Source organism: Protopterus annectens, chromosome 11.part0, assembly GCF_019279795.1.
Source record: "Protopterus annectens isolate FY-2018-M chromosome 11.part0, PAN1.0, whole genome shotgun sequence".
Lineage (NCBI taxonomy): Eukaryota > Metazoa > Chordata > Ceratodontiformes > Protopteridae > Protopterus > Protopterus annectens.
This window is the reverse complement of record NC_056745.1, coordinates 1,097,815,056-1,097,831,230: the sequence shown is the minus strand read 5'-3', so window position 1 is coordinate 1,097,831,230 and position 16,175 is coordinate 1,097,815,056. Positions and strand designations below refer to the sequence as shown.

The 16,175-nt window shown below is 38.8% G+C and overlaps 1 protein-coding gene across 1 annotated transcript in view; it reads right to left on the bottom strand.

Moving 5' to 3' along the window:
* CCDC59 (coiled-coil domain containing 59) overlaps positions 1–16,175 on the bottom strand; it is a 115,436-nt gene that overhangs the window by 41,462 nt on the left and 57,799 nt on the right. Inside the window, exon 2 of the mRNA XM_044088438.1 lies at positions 14,223–14,454. Within this exon, the coding sequence (XP_043944373.1) occupies positions 14,223–14,454 (232 nt within the window). The remainder of the gene's footprint in view (positions 1–14,222; positions 14,455–16,175) is intronic.

The following is a 16,175-nucleotide window of genomic DNA, read 5'->3' as shown; positions in this document are numbered from 1 at the left end:
GAAAGGATTCCAGGAAGGACACTCAACAGCATATCAGGGACAAAGGAAAAGGGGAGTACTTTAATTACTAAAGGAGCTCCAACAGTGACAAAAGGAGAAAAAAAAGAGTGATATGGTAGATTTTTGATAATAAGGGGCTACCGGCAAGGGAGTTGTTTCTTGTCATCTATATTTGAACCTATGTCCCATTTTACAAGACTTTTTGTGTTGACAGAAACCCTCATACAAAACAAACAAAAAAAAAACATATTAACTTAAAAGAAACACACACAAATATGTACATCTTCAAATAAAGGTTAACCCTCCTGGCAGGAACAATCCCAAATTGACAGCTATATACATGGGCAAAACCTAACCTAAAATGAAAGTTATCCATGAAAGATGCAAATTACAGCCTCTGCTCCTATTTACACAAATTGTGGTCTGTTATTATCTTCTTTTATCTTTATTACACTCCCAGATGTGAAAAACTTGTATGTTTTCAGAAAACATACATTTTTAGCTGTATAGTAAAACTAAATTATACACTGCTTCAGTATATTCATTTAAGTATTTAGTTACCAAAAAAAAAAACTGCCATCTCTTATTCACTTCCAATAATTCAAAATTTCATTTTTACTGAACTGCTTGCCCCTGTATCTTTTAATTTTACATTTCTCTCTGTAAACAACTTCTATACCTCTCAATTTATTGCCTTCACTTTTAGAAAACTGTATTACAATGTGGTCTTTCATTTTTTAAAATCCACTTAAATTCACAAAAAAAAACTTGTCATTAGATTAAGTCAAGGGCATTAATCCAGATATTTATCTATGCAAAAGTAAAAGAAAACATTTCAATTTTACATATAATAGAATCAGTGCATTTTTATATCCCATCCCCAACAACCCACAAACAACCTACTGATTTAAATGCTCTTTTCTCCAGCCTTTCCTCTCTTTTTACACCGTAATGCCTACATTTCTTAAAAGTACAAGACAGACAAGAAACTTCAGTATCTTTATTACAATCACGGAAATATTTTACTATATCATATACAATTTATATAAAAAATATTTTATATAAATACTGTTGAGAAAAAACTGTTTTACTTAAAGTTACTTTTCCTTCCTATTCCTCTATTCTGTTAAGTGTCCTTCCAAACATTAATGACATGAAGTGGGGTATATACCTCTCAGTCCCCCAAAAAGTTTAACAAGTCAAGAAAAATCTAAACTTTCTCAGCCACTTTTTCTTGTAAAACCATATTTCACAAATGTCATTGATACTTTATAGTCTCATATTCATTCACTAATTTCAGTATTGCTGGTCTTCCTGTTCATCTCCATCTCCCAACCCCAGACTCTGTTTCCAGTCCAAAGTACTCCTGATTCTTCTAGTCAACTCCTGTGCTTTTTTTCTGTCTATAAAACATTTTTCTTTGGAATATTGGAAAAGGTTTTACTGGCAAGGTCTCTCTAAGAGCCTTACCATCAGAAGAATGTGAAACAGAGTTTCCTTCTGTTTTACGGCTCACTTATGGTTGGACAAACTTTTGCATTTCCCCACTTAGCCTGTTCTGCATAAAATGTTCTGAAGACAGCTGATTACAACAGCTTGACCTCACACCTAACTCTTGACATTCCATGATTGCTGGAATAAATGTGTTTCTCTTCTGCCTGGTATACAGTGAATAATCATTTTCCACACACTGCTGTCTACAGATTTTAAATACTTTGCCTTTTTGCCAGGATTGACTAGTCCTGCTGGAAGGATTGCATCTTTACTAATACAGGTCTTGGATGCTTTCTCATGGCCAGGTTTGGAGCATACGCATGGTGTGCCCTGTCAATTAACATAATTCAGCTGTGGAATACCAGTCCGGTTGCTTACTTTTGCCTTCATAAAATTAATATAGTTTGTTCCATTTATTTTTTTTTCTGGTTTAGCAGAAAATCTGAAGTTTTACCTACATATTCTATTCTACCATTTTTTGAAACATTTCTTCTTCAGTCTCATACTCAGCGTTCTCTTTATTCTGAACTCGGATTTTTACAGCTTACATGTTTAAAGCTTCTTCCATTTTTCTAGTCTTTTGTTGAGTTGATATATTCTGTTTTATTTTAATCAGCTGTAAGCACATTTGATTTATTTTTTTCCTCTACATTACTGGAAGCCATGTTGCTTGAACTGCTTTTTGCTGAACAGCTGCAGGATTCTTCCCAGTCAGTGTTTTCTCTTCACCTTTTCTACTTCATTTTCTTTCAGGGATTCTTAGTTTCTTCTTTGCTGGGATCCAGGTAGTGAATTCCACCTTGTAGGTCCTTCAGAAAATGGAAAATACAAGGTTTGTTTAAAAAAAAGGTTTTAATGCACAAACCACAAACTGCATAAACACAAGCGCACTTGTAGCACCAGTGTTTTCATCTCTCCTCAAAAAGACATCATCAGATGACCTAGAATAAAATTATATCCTTTATATAGTCCCTCACATATATGAACAAACCAATCCCATTGTATAATAAAAAAAATTAAACAAATCACTTCCTTTAGGAAAACAGTGTTGTATAAAACCTTAAATTACATAGAAAAATAAACACTTACTTAAAAACATACTATTACATAAATACTTTAAAATTCATTAGATACTTTCCTTATAATATAAAAATATAAAAATGTTAATAAAAACAATTTAACTTAATCAGACGATGTAGAAAACAACATTATTGTACCTTCTAGTGGCTTTATTAGGAACTATGTCTTAAATGAAAATGATAGTTTGGCAGATCTCAGTTTTAATAATGGAGCAATAGATATAAAATCATTTAAACCAGGGGGCTTGATGCTTCCCTTATAAAGGGTATAATTTTATTCTAGGTCATCTGATGAAGTCTTTATGAGGAGAGACAAAAATGCTGATGCTACAAGTGTGTTTATGCAGTTTGTGGATTGTGCATTAAAACCTTTTATTAAACAAACCTCGTATTTTCCATTTTCTGAAGGACCTACAAGGTGGATACTAGTTACAATTTTGGCGCTTCTGCTTCACTTTTTTGTTTATCCAGGTAGTGTACTTACTGGCCGGTAACTGAATTTACTGAAAGCGAAAGGGTTCCTGGCCTTAGTCTTTCAGTTTCTTTTTCATATTGGGGCAGCCGAGATTAAGCTGTTGATCAGTGTGCAGTCATCTTGGAAAGTCGACTACTTCTCTATCTTGATATGATAGTAGGCATTTCTGAAGGACTAATGAAAAACAAGTAATATCCATAGTATCCCTGTATCCTTAATCCTATACCCTTAACAAAGGACATAATAAAGAATTTTCTACTGGAAACAGACTGCCTGCCTAGCTTGGATTACTTTCGAATACTTAGTAATGTGGTACAATTATATATTTTCTATTATTTTTTGTTTTGTTTTGACTTAAGACGAGTTTAAGTTCGCTACTTCTACTACTATTGTCCGATCTGATTAATATGTAGTGATTAACTAGAAATATATGGACTGAAAATCTTCCACACAGAGACATTTCGTACTCTGAAGGACTCTGACCACATCCAGGACTTTCTTCCTCAGACGGGAAGAGGATTTACTGAACTGTGAGTATCTGAAACTTTGTTTCCCAAATATATTAAAGTGACTGAGGTCCCAAATGGGTCTGAGCTCTGCTGTCTTTTTCAGAACCAAAAAGAATCTTGAATCCTGGACAGTGTGGTGGAACCTCTTGCTTTTCTAACACCAATGACACTTATGTTTCTGCCAATTCCCTCTGACTGAGTGGATCTTTTGGATATTTATTTTTGTTTGTTGTGGGAAAGCAAAGGGAATATTGTAGCCTCTGGTGGTTACCTTCTGCACAAAAAAATCTTGAGTGACAGCTAGCCAGATGCGAGGGTGCAGGGAAAAGCACCCCCTAGACTGCCTCTAGGTGTAGCAATTATGCAACTGTTCAGAAGTGCTGAAAGAGTTTCTCGGTAAAGAGATATCAAGCCCCTTAATTCTGCGGGCTGCTTCTGCCCCTGAGGTGACATCCGTTGAAGTTACTCCCAGTCTGCCTTGAGGAGGGTCTGCCACAAGAAGAATCTTGGGCAAAATTTTGGGATTTATGAAACCATAATTTCTTTACTTCCTTCTGGTTCTGGGAAATAGTCCTTTGGGGGTTAGAAAAGCACATGCCTACAGCACAGTCTTGCCCTTTTGCTCACTTCTGGTGAGCATATCTTTGGCCTTTGGTTGAAACAGTGTTGAACCACAGAAGGAAAAATTGATGAAGGATATCTTGAAGCTCTCCACAAAACCACACAGATGTATTCCCCGGAGTGCCAGTGAATAGCAATGCCAGTGCCTGCACTCTTTACATACCATCAGCTATGTTGGATAGCAGTCACATGGAGACACTGGACATTGACTGAAGGGCAAATAGCTGCAATTCTATAGTTTTCTTTTTATATGGGAAGGCAAGTTATATAAAAAACTTAGAGAATTCCTTGGTCAAGTCCCTCTGGAAACTACTTGCATGGGTTAGGCAATTCAGTGCACGAACAGTAAATGTTGCTGAAGAATAAGTCCGCTTTTCAAAGCCATCCAAGGCCTGGACTATCTGTGAGGAAGATAAACAGAGGTGTTCTCTTCAAAAAGCTCCTTCTTATTGGCTGCCACAACCATGGTGGCATCCACTTGGACTACTCTTAGGGGATGCAAGAATTTTGTATGGCTTTCTGGGAACTGGCTCCAACATATCAGTTTCTTTTCTAACCTGCTGTGGGACCAAATCAATGCTCGTCAGCAGGTGGGACCACAGAAGGTACAAGAGCCAGCCTCGAGGAATACAGACTCCTCTGGGAGAGGGCTTCTGTGGTCCAATCCCCTGTTTGCTTCATTAAGTTGAGGATGTCTCTAAAAAAGACATCTTTTTGAGGGGATCTTAGGGACCCCTCCCCTTCCTCAAGTCAGTATCTTCAGTGTGTGTGTGACTCCAAATAAGAGTCTAAATGCCTCCTCTTTCAAACCCATTTCCTGTGGTGTTCTCTGGAGGAAGAATCCTCAGAACACTCAGAACCAGAGGAGGAACTTGCTAAGCGAGAACCCTCAAGGCTTGCCACAGCTGGCTGTCCCTATCTAATAGGATTAGCAGAAGAAGAAAACAGAATCTGATGGAGGTCAGGATGATGTCAAGTGCGTGCAAGAGACTATATCTTTGACTGCAAAAGCAGAGACCAGTTCTGAGAAAGACCCCTTATGATCAGAAAACCCAAAGGAGCAATGTCCTTGGCCCTGACTCACCTCGGCTCTGAAGCAGACATCTGAGCTGAGCTGTCCAGGACCAAAGCACCTGAGGTTAGAGACTCCTCCAAAAACTTGGAGTCAACCTTAACCCTTGTACTTCTGCTGCAACCTCTCACTTCGGAGAGCATTCACGATTTAATGGTGTTGGAGTCAAAAGGGTGGGGGAACTGATGGAATTGAAGCCAACCAAGCTCTTGGCTCCAACAAGGGCATCTTGCAGGCACCACTGGAAGTGATATGCACTGGATCCAGTGGCTGGACCAAAGAAGGAGCAATCAATAAAGATGGTGGGAAACTGACCTGTAGCCCCCAGTGAGGGGAAGATGTTGGGTGGGCTCCCATCTGAAAATGTTTCCTAACAAATTTCTGCATAATCCTACTGATGTTGGACTCTGAAAAGGTTCTTGTTGATCAAAAGAACCTAATGAAGATGCCACCAAAGGTGGTTCGAAAGACAGATGGGTTGACTTGTGCTGAAATATAGGAGAGTGGAGCCAAGGAATAGCCGGCTGTGGTGAAAAAACTGACATGGGAGAGGTGGACACTAGATCAGAGTATGAAGACTCTGAGGCACTCAGATCCAGCTACATGACAGAAACAGAGCTGGACAAGACTGATTGGGTCCAGGGACCTCTTCAGTGTTCTCTTTCTACTTTGCTTTACTTTCTCCTTTTTTTACCTCTCTCTCTTGGACTTGCCTGGCACTTTTGCAGAAGGGGAAGCACATGCAGAAGCTAAACCATTCAAATCTACCGCTTGGGTAGGAAGGAGACCTTTAAGGATCAACTTTTTCCTGTCAGTTGCAGCCCCGGCTCCAAAGGAAGCGCAGAACTCTCATTCAATATCTAAATGATCAACCCCCAAACAATAGACAGACAAGGTGTGTGGATCTTTGTGGGGCAAGGATTTTGTGCTTGCAGGCAGTACACTTTTTAAAGCCAGATGTCTTGTTAGACATAATGGCACAGCAAATAGTTATATGCTGAATCCCACTAAAACAAACAGAAAAATGGTTACAAAGGCACTAAGTGAGAAAATCCTATCAGCAGTATAATATACATACACAGACACACACACGCACACACACACACGCACACACACACACACACATATATATATATATATATATATATATATATATATATATATATATTTGTCTTGACTAGTAGGGAAGAAAGGGCAGAAGGAAACTTCGAAAAGCCTGTAGCAAGTCAAATGATTCAAAGATCAGATGGAGTAGCTACCTAGGGAAATAACAGTAGCAATCAGGATACAAGAAAAAAATTCCAAAAAGCAGAGACTACAAGTATTGAAAAATCTTCACTTATCTTAGTTTTGCCTGTTGTGACCTCTGGATCACATCTTGATTGAACAGGTCTCAAATTAGATCTGAGGTATTATAGGGCAAGAGGGCACTGTGGGTAGGGAGAACCCCGAGCCCTGGAATCAAGGACTTGAAAAGTTGCAGAGGTCAAATCTGATCGGATCCATTAACCCATCCAAAAAGCTGAGTGGAAAAGACATCATCAGTTCAGTAGATGTTAGAATGATTACCACTGCAGTAATCACTCCCTCCCACCATTCCTATTATTTTTTGTTGTTAGGATGAGGAGTTTGATTTGTACTTGCAGAGCACTGATGTGTTTCAGGTCTCTAGCATCCCTCTCGCAGTTGCCAAGAAGGCTCTGTGCCCATACAATTGATTTTCAACTCTGCTTGAGCTACCAATGATCTGGGAATCTGCTTTTAAGCTTAAAGCTGGCTGGCTGTTATATCTTGTGCAGGATATAGTCCATATATTCAAGGCTACTGCAGCAGTGATCATTCTAACATTTACCATTAAGTTTACATACACAATTGTACTTTTTCCCTGGTGTCTTCTAGTCTTTCTCCCAGCCTTGACAGAAGTCTTAAGAGAAGTCATTTAGAGGTATGGCTACCCACCCCCCACACACAAATAAACCCCACTCCTCTCAACTGTCCCTGATTTTAAAGAACATCCTTCATTTTGTCTCTTGTACCTGCCTGGCTATTATAACTTATGAGCCATTACAGTCAGTCAAGAATACTAGACATTAGAGTTTCATATGTTACTGTTCAGAAAATACATACTAATGGAAGACTTGCTTCTCTGTTGAGTCCTCATCAAGCACAGAGGGTTAAAGCACTGAGGAGCTAATTAACTGCTTCCTGTGCCAAGGGTAAAGAGTTTGAATCCTTTTTAAACTATTACTGAACCTACTGTTCTATTAACTTTTCAAGTAGCTTAGGGTAATATTAAAGTGTATCTGGTGCCTAGTGCTCCCAACTTACATCTTCATGCTGCACAATCTGTTCTATTAACTTTTTATGCGACTTAGGGTAATATTTAATATTCCCTGCTGTGTCGTATCACTCATCCCATACTGAAAATTGCTTGCTAATCTATGTAAGTTTAGCAGTATGGTAGATCCTCATACAGAAAACAACACTTTAAAACCAAGTTTCTTTTAGTAGGAGGATATGAACATCTTCTAATGGCTTCTGTTCTGCCTGAGCAGAATCGGAGATCCTACAATCCAAGAAACACTCCACTCTATTAAAGTTGTTAGGGAAGAAGAATGGTAAATACAAGACGTCAGGGATTAGATTCAATAGTTACCTTAGGCATAAAGGTAGGATTGGCACACATGGACACTATCACAATACCATCTGCAATACTGAAATGAGACTGCAACTAAAAAAAAAAAAATCAATGTTATTGCAGAGGAGTTGTGTCCCCCACCCACTAATTAAATATATTAATTCCGAGATGCACAACACCAGGAAAAGGATGAATTCCTAACTCTAGTATTACAGCAAGCTAGCATCAATCAAGAGAAACTATACACACATTGTATATTTTATTTACTTGCTTTTGTTTACCAAGAAAGTCCATCTGTGAACAGAAATACCCATTTTCGGTGAAGGCCAGGGAAGAAAAGCTCCAGAACAGGGACAGACTTACATTTTTAACAATTCAAAAGAAGAACAGTCATCAAACATTAGTTGCAAAGTATTTTAAAGCAAACAATCCATTATATACAAAGCGTAACAGATTAAGGAAATATAGGTTTTTAAGACAGTGTGAGTAAAATCAAAAATACTACATTAATACACTTATAAAGTAGCCATGGTTGACAGGAGTTAGGATTGCACACTTCAGACTATAAGTATGGTACACAGTTGCATAGTTTATTAGTTGCCAGTTGACGTTTTTTGGCAGATTTGAATTGTTCCAAGATATTTAAAAGCCTGATGTGGTTTGGAAGTTTGTTTCATGCCTTTGAAAAGGCAGATATGAGTGAGTCACCGTAATAATTAATTTGATATATTAGCAACAATTAGTTTATGTTTTGAGGATCTTAGGGTTATATTTGGTATATGCCACTGGATGAGTTTTGACAATAAGGGTATTTTAAGTGGATGAAGTATGTTGTGTGCTGTAAGTACCTGGGAGAGGATAATGTGTTGAGGAGGTTCGAGCCAGTTGAGGGTACACAGTCCATACAGTGGTGGGAGTGGTTTGGGAGGCTGCAGATGAATTTGCTAATACTTTTACAAATGCTTTCTACTCTGTGCTTGGTGGAAGAGTTGAGATTTGTGAATACTGTTGAGGCATACATAAAAGCAGGAAGAAGGGAGGTAACAGCTATTTTTTTTACAGAGATTACTTAGCAGGTGCTTTGATCTGTAAAGACAGTCTAAATTGCAGTGTACCTTTTTGACTGCAGTGTCAATGTGCAGATCACATTTTAATTTTGTGTATATAACATTTTCAAGTTTTATGTTGTTTGAGGAGATGATATTATGGTCAGTGTATTCTGATTTATGTTTTTGGGAAGGAATAGGATTAGTTTGGTTTTGTTGAGATTTAAGAGCAATAGAGAATTATTAAACTCATTTTCTATAGTGTTGATTTTGTTGAGATTTAAGAGCAATTGAGAATGATTAAACTCATTTTCTATAGTGTTGAAACTTACTGTGTGATGGTTTCTATTTTAGGAAGATTTGGGGTTGAGCAAACTAAAGTTGTGTCGTCAGCATATTGCATTATGATGGGGAGTTTTGATTTCTTGGGCATGTCACTGTTGAAGATATTAAAAAGTATTGGCCCAAGTATGGGGCCTTGGGGGACTCCTCCAATGACTGGAAGAAAGATGGAGTGGGAATCATTCCATTTTACAGACTGGATCTAGTTGATGGAGTTGTGAGACAGTCTTTGGAGGAGTATTTGATGTGAGACCATGTCGAAGACTTTTGAGTAGTTCAGGAAAAAGTTGGAGACAAAATTACCTGAGTTTTTACTTTGATTAACTGTATTTAGGAAATGTAGTAGGGCAATTTTAGAGCTGTGGTGGGATCAAAAGCCATTTGTGTAGGGGAAAGTAATTGGTTATCAAATAGAAAGTCTAGGGTTTGCTTACATATCTATTTTCAAGTACTTTGGAAAGGGGAGGAAGAACTGCTACAGGAAGACAGTTTGACAATTTGGTGAAAGTGCCACCTTTTTGTAATGGGAAATAAAGGAAGCTGTCTATGGTGCTTGGATGTAGCTCACTGTAATCGATCTCAATTAGGACAGATACAGGGTAGCAAATGGTGTCAGCAGCTATAATGCAGTTTTTGGATGGCACGTTTTCAGGAACTTATGTTGTGGGTTTCAGTTTTTTTTAATGTATTTTCTGATGATATCTGTTCTAGATGGTTGTTAGGTTGAGTTGGGAGTGTGCAGCTGTGGTCTATGGGGGTGGTCCAGGGGTGGGTATAGGTAATTATTGTTTGAGTTAAGTACAGTACTGAATATAAAGTGTTTGTTGAATATGTCTGCAATGTCCCTTCTGGTTTCAGATGGGAAAGGATGTGGGGTGGGTTTTCTGCCTGGTTTCAGGAGGCTGTTTAAAATTTTGCCAAAAACGTTTTTTTTTTTTTTTTTTTATGCATGGTCTGGTTTGTGGATAAGTTCTTTTTATCATAACAAACTTGTGCCTTTGTGGAGTTTTTGAGGCATCTATATGCATCTAGGCAGGAGTGGGTCCTAGTTTTGTGCCACTGTTTACAGGGTTTCTCTCTCTCCGAGTTGCTTGGACTGGCAGGTGAGCCATGGAGCAGAATTTATTTTCACTTTTTTATGTCTCAGTGGGGCTTATTGGTTTAGTACGGCAAAGGAGGAGTTACTGAAGACACAGAAAGCTTCATTTAGAAGCAAACAAAGTGTGTTTCCCAGTCACATTGTTTAAGGATATTATTAAATATGGATTTCTCAGATTTGAAGTATAGGAGTTTGGGGTTCTTGTGGTATTCCCTGTTGATACATGTGGAAAATATGACCACTGAGAGAGTGTGAGAGGGTATTGGCTAGCTTAATTTTTTCAGGGTTGGTCGGGAATATGCAGTCTAGTACAGTTTTTTTTTTTTTGGGGATACTTTGTCAAATAAGGTTGGCTGTTGGATCAGCTAAGTGAAGTGATACAGGTTAATATAATGGGGAATATAGTTAGGTTTGTTAGAGGTCTGATCTATGTTAAGGTCAATGAACAGGATGGTTTCTTGGTTGAAAGCAGATGATAAACAACCACATATGTTTTCAGTAGTTCTGTCATTTTGTGAGAGGGGCTGTAGGTGGCTACATGGATTTCTGATTTTTAAGGTGAATATGGCTATTAGTATTTCTTCACTTCTGCATTGTGGGACAGTTAAGAGGTGGGTATGGATTTGTAAGGTGGCTTGAAAAATGACAGACATACCTCTAACCCGTATGTATGCATGCATGCATGCATAGCAATACTCATTTGCTAACAAGGTCCATTGAACACACACAGTCCCTTTTCAGGTGCAACTAAAAGGCAAGATCTGGTTTAGTGACTTGCTCACGGTAACAAAGCAGGCAAATGACAGCAGAGTGAATCAAACCCTGTACCACAGGGACCACAGCTCACAGCCTTAACCTCTGTGACTACTAGACACACACACAAGCATGCAAACACAAATGTACATAAATATATCACATACCTACACAGAAACAGCAACAAGACTAAAGAATAGCACAGCAAAAGCAAAAAGCATAGTAATGCAACTGGACAGGAGGTGTAAAATCACCAGTGATACAAGACAGGAATCTAAGAATGAGGTACAATTCTCAAAAAAAAAAAAAGGCCAGCAGACTGACCTGCAAAGATAATCATAAACTTAAAAAAGAAACAAAAATTAAGAAATAATGACTTGCTTACAAACCACTGAAAGATTTTACTAAACATTTAAGGAGTAGCCTAGGTCATCACCACCATGCTGTTTACTGCAGTGCAGCAAAAAGATTTGGAAACAAAAGCCAAAGGCACTACATTATAAATTAAGGGGAGGGACTTCTGTTATCTGAAGCATTCCAAGGTTACAATCCATCATAATGGGCGATGGCATCAGTACTACTGCTAATTAGAATGTACATTCTCATACGGCTCTTCTTAACCTAAGTTGTTCTTGTTCTTTAAAAAGCCACACAGTCACCTACTCATGTCCCAGTACAAAATATGGTTCGCAATGAAGTGCATCTGGTTGTGCCTACATGCTGTACTCTCTACCACTTACACTGGGCATGCAAAAAAAAAATCACAATGAGGCAAGTTCACTATGTAATGTGTTTTGTACTTTTTACATAATGACCTGGACTGTGATTAAAATGTCCTGATTCAATCAGCTTACTTACCTGGCCAACAAATGACTAAAAATAACATACTCAAAGCCTTTCACCGCATGGAGAAGCTGAACCCTACCAAACCACCACCTTAGCCAACTAACACTTCACAATATCCAACCTACTCATGATTCAAGCTCTCTACTATTTCACTGCCATCACAACAATGGAAATATGTACTAGGTGCCAACCATTCCTTCAGTCAAATAATGCCAAACATATTTATCGAATTGTACGCAATTCAACAGCTGCTGGTTGTTTTACTCCACAGAAAAGGCATCTACTATACACCAGTCTTTCAAGTTAGCACAGGAGTTACACACCCCTCTGTCTTGCCATTCTTCCAAGGTGGGCTTAATCCCTTATTACAGATGAGGCATTTGAACAAATCTTAAGTCCTTTTCTCTTCTAGGACTGACCCTATCCTGTTTATATCATTTTTCAGGAATGACCTCCTCAACATGCCTATCCACTTGGGTTCTAGGTGGAAGCATCAGGTACAGAAATACGTTTGACACAATATTGGGAGTTAGAAAGATACCAAAAATACAGGACATGGTGTACAAGTATAATATGATATGCATTTTTTGGCTTACCCCAAACCAGTCTGATGACTCCTTTACCTTCACCAAATTGCCCAATTTGCTTCTGTGGAATGGGACCCAAGTAACCCCATGCTAAGCAAGAGCCCCATAGTGCCTTTTTTCCTGCCTAGGAATCCCTAGTAGCCATTCATTCCCCACTGAAAGTTGGGTCTATATCAGATCATAGAAACGGCTCATTATCGAATGCCGTAATGTCGAACTGCAAAACCCGAACCCTAACAATATTGAAATCTCAAAACAGCGAATTTTTTCCCAGGGAAAAAATTTGCTGTTCCGAGAAACACACACACACCACAAGCACACTAAAAAGCAGCAAACCACACACATACATTTAAAAGTTACATCTAACCCTACACTACACTGCACATACACTACTATCTCTCCACTTACTACTATCTCTCCACTTACCTTAACCCAGACCCTAACCCTAAGGTCCGTCACTATCGCACACTCACCTCACCCGTGCCCTAACCCCAACTCACTTAACCTGCCCCTAACCCCAAATTTTGTCACAACTGCACACTTACCTGACCCTTGCCCTAACCCTAACTCATCCAACTCGCGCCCTAACCTTAACTCACCCAACCCGTGCCCTAACCCAAACGTCTGCACAATCACACACTTACCTTAACCTAACCCGGAACTTTCCACCGCATCGCTGAAAACAGCAAAGCCACAACAGCAGCCAACCAAATTCTTTCCCTAGGAAAGAATTCGGTTTTGTGCAGCTTTCGCTGTTTTCAGCGTTCGCGATATTGGGTTCGATATTAGATAATTTGAAATTCTACCGTTTCTATGATCTAATATAGACCCCTAAAAGTCAAATGGTAGGGAGTGGGCCAGTTTGTTGGTTGGGGGAGATCTAACTTCTCCACTTGGGAGCACCCTCCCAATCAGTGGCTCCTCTTAGCCTGCAACTGACCCTTGAGGGGAAGTGTGCTTCCACATGTCAGTTTCCCTTCAGCTACATAGTTTAAATGTATTAATCGCAGCATGGGCTTGACTGGTTCAGAACTCAACTAGGTGAACACCTAATGCTCCTGCAACTAGGTGAACACCTAATGCTCCTGCTAGGTGTCATCCATTTGGTGGGTCACAGCAGCCTCCCTACCTACCCAGAGTGTGCAAGCCAGCATCAGCTACTCACTCCGATCCTCCAAGGCAAGCTCGTACAGGCACCTCAGCTGCTACTCCTGCTATAGATAACGTGTGTTTCTGTAAACAAAAGCAAATTTATTGCTCCTTATTCTGAGATGAAGGTTACTGACACTGAAGAATGCTGACACCTGTTTTCCCTGGAAACTACAGGAGTAAAAAAGAGAAAGTTAGAATGAACTAAACAGTTGACCTTCAGTTAGACAAGCATAGTCACCTTCGTGTGCATGTAAATTCTCAATGGACGATAGCGCAGTATTTAGCAACTGCAGGTGAGAGCTAGATTAGTAGTGTTATTAATCTACACACCCAACATCCAAGTATTAAGGTTTCCCATATATTGCTCACACTAACATCAATAATCTAGTGGTGTTGTCAGTGATTATACTGAAATTGAAAACATTTTAATTTAAAGGACCAATGCTATGGCATCTTAAGGCTTGCAGTAAACTAAACAAAAATAATAAAATTAAAATAAAAGATATTACTGTTCTTCCTTTGTGGCATTTGGTTTATCATCCAGAAATGGCTTCCTGTTTAACTTTTTGTTATTTATCTGCTTGAGTTTTTCTTCTTCTGCAAGATACAGATGCTTTAGGTGTTCTGGGTAATTTTCTGTGTAATTGACTTCTTGCTGTTTGCATGATTTCCTCTGTTTACGTAATAGTTTCTTATAGTCCTGCAGAATTTTCTGTTTCCTCCAAATTGCAAATCCTTTTCCTGTAGTTAACATAAAATGTTGGCATCAACTGACAAATACTGAAAAAAATACACTAAAATACTAGCTGTGCCTTTTTAATGGAATTATTAATACTACATTATGATGACAAAAATCACAGTGAGTTGGAACAGTTACACTTACTACACTTCAAGTTCACACCCACAGACAAATTGTTGGAAAGACTATTTACAGCATAAGAAAATAAGTTGCAGAGTTACTGAAACCTGAAGTATAACTTTTTGTATACTTTAAGCTGAAAATCTCTTAACACTGACATAATTTAACTTATTGAAATGTTTTTTACCATTTTAGTGACACGTGTTGCAGCAGTGCATGCATTCCAAGCTGTGCACATGTCAAGACTGTGATCTCAACATCTGGGAGTTTCAGGAAAGCTGTTTCTTTAAATAAGCACAGAAACTTTTAAATGATACGCAGTCACTTCTTCACATTGTATCACTACACAACCGTGGTGGTGGTGCTGCGGCAGCGTTGTTGCCTCGCAGTAAGATGCTGTCCGGTTCGATTCTCAGCTACAGCTTCTTCTGCGTGGAGAAATGCGTGAATGGGCGTACCTTCGTTGAAGGTTGTGCGTCAGGGCTGGTAACTCGGCACGTAAAAATCAAATACCAATCATTAGCGGACAGGAGTTCAGCTGTAGCGACCCCTAACCGGGAAAAGCCGAAAAGACACAACAACAAGTTAAACTGTCGTTCATCCAGTTAGGATGAACTACATGAACAGCATGTGTTTTGTTCAAGCAGCTTTATTATGTACAAACACATCAGGATGGAGGCAAATAACTTTAACTTAGATATTACCTCTCAACCAACTGGGGACAAATTTCAACAGAATCAGGGACAAGTCAAGAAAAAAATCAAGTACAATCAGGGACACTTTTAAAATAATAGTGCTATTAACTTGAAACATTGACAGAATCAGAGCATATGAATTAATACACATTTTCTGAAGTAAAAGAAGTTTATAACTCTTAATTATTGTCATTATTCATTAAGTGTAATTCGCCACCTTTCCTTCAAAAGTCATTAGTTTTAGGAGGGATTAAGGGGAACAGAGTTAAAATTTGAGTCAAAATCAGGGACAGTTGAGAGGTAGATAAACTTATAAATAGACTATTTCTCTCATACATGTTCACTCTCTGGCTGCACTCTCAAAATGGCAGTGAAGCTAGTATGTGCTAGCTATTTATATACACGTGCTGACCTTGGAAATGCTTCTTAAAGATACAACACACATACATATTCTACATCCTTCCTCTGAGAAATGAGTCACACTTTATTGACGACATTAACTGACATGCAACAAATACAAGATACTTCTTTGACATGCAATAAATACAAGATACATCTTTGACATGCAATTAGACAGAACTGAATACATATAGACAATTATGTCCAGGTTGCTGTGCATTTCACACTAGGTCTGGAGATGTGACCAAATCGTGTGAAAGAATTGAGAATTAGGTTTGGCAACTGGGACTGTCTCTGCTGAATGTTCAACCTTGGTGACATCAGGAACGGAAGTAGAAGTTGAGACACATTCTGCAACAGGAACACTGTCTGGATTGCTCTGAGATCTAGAGTCTGTATCACAGGAACAATGCTGCAATATCGTTTCTGATACAGGAAGAAGTCTGCGATTTCTCCTGTACTTCACACGCTCAGATTCCACAAAATAGGATCTTGACTCAGCACATATA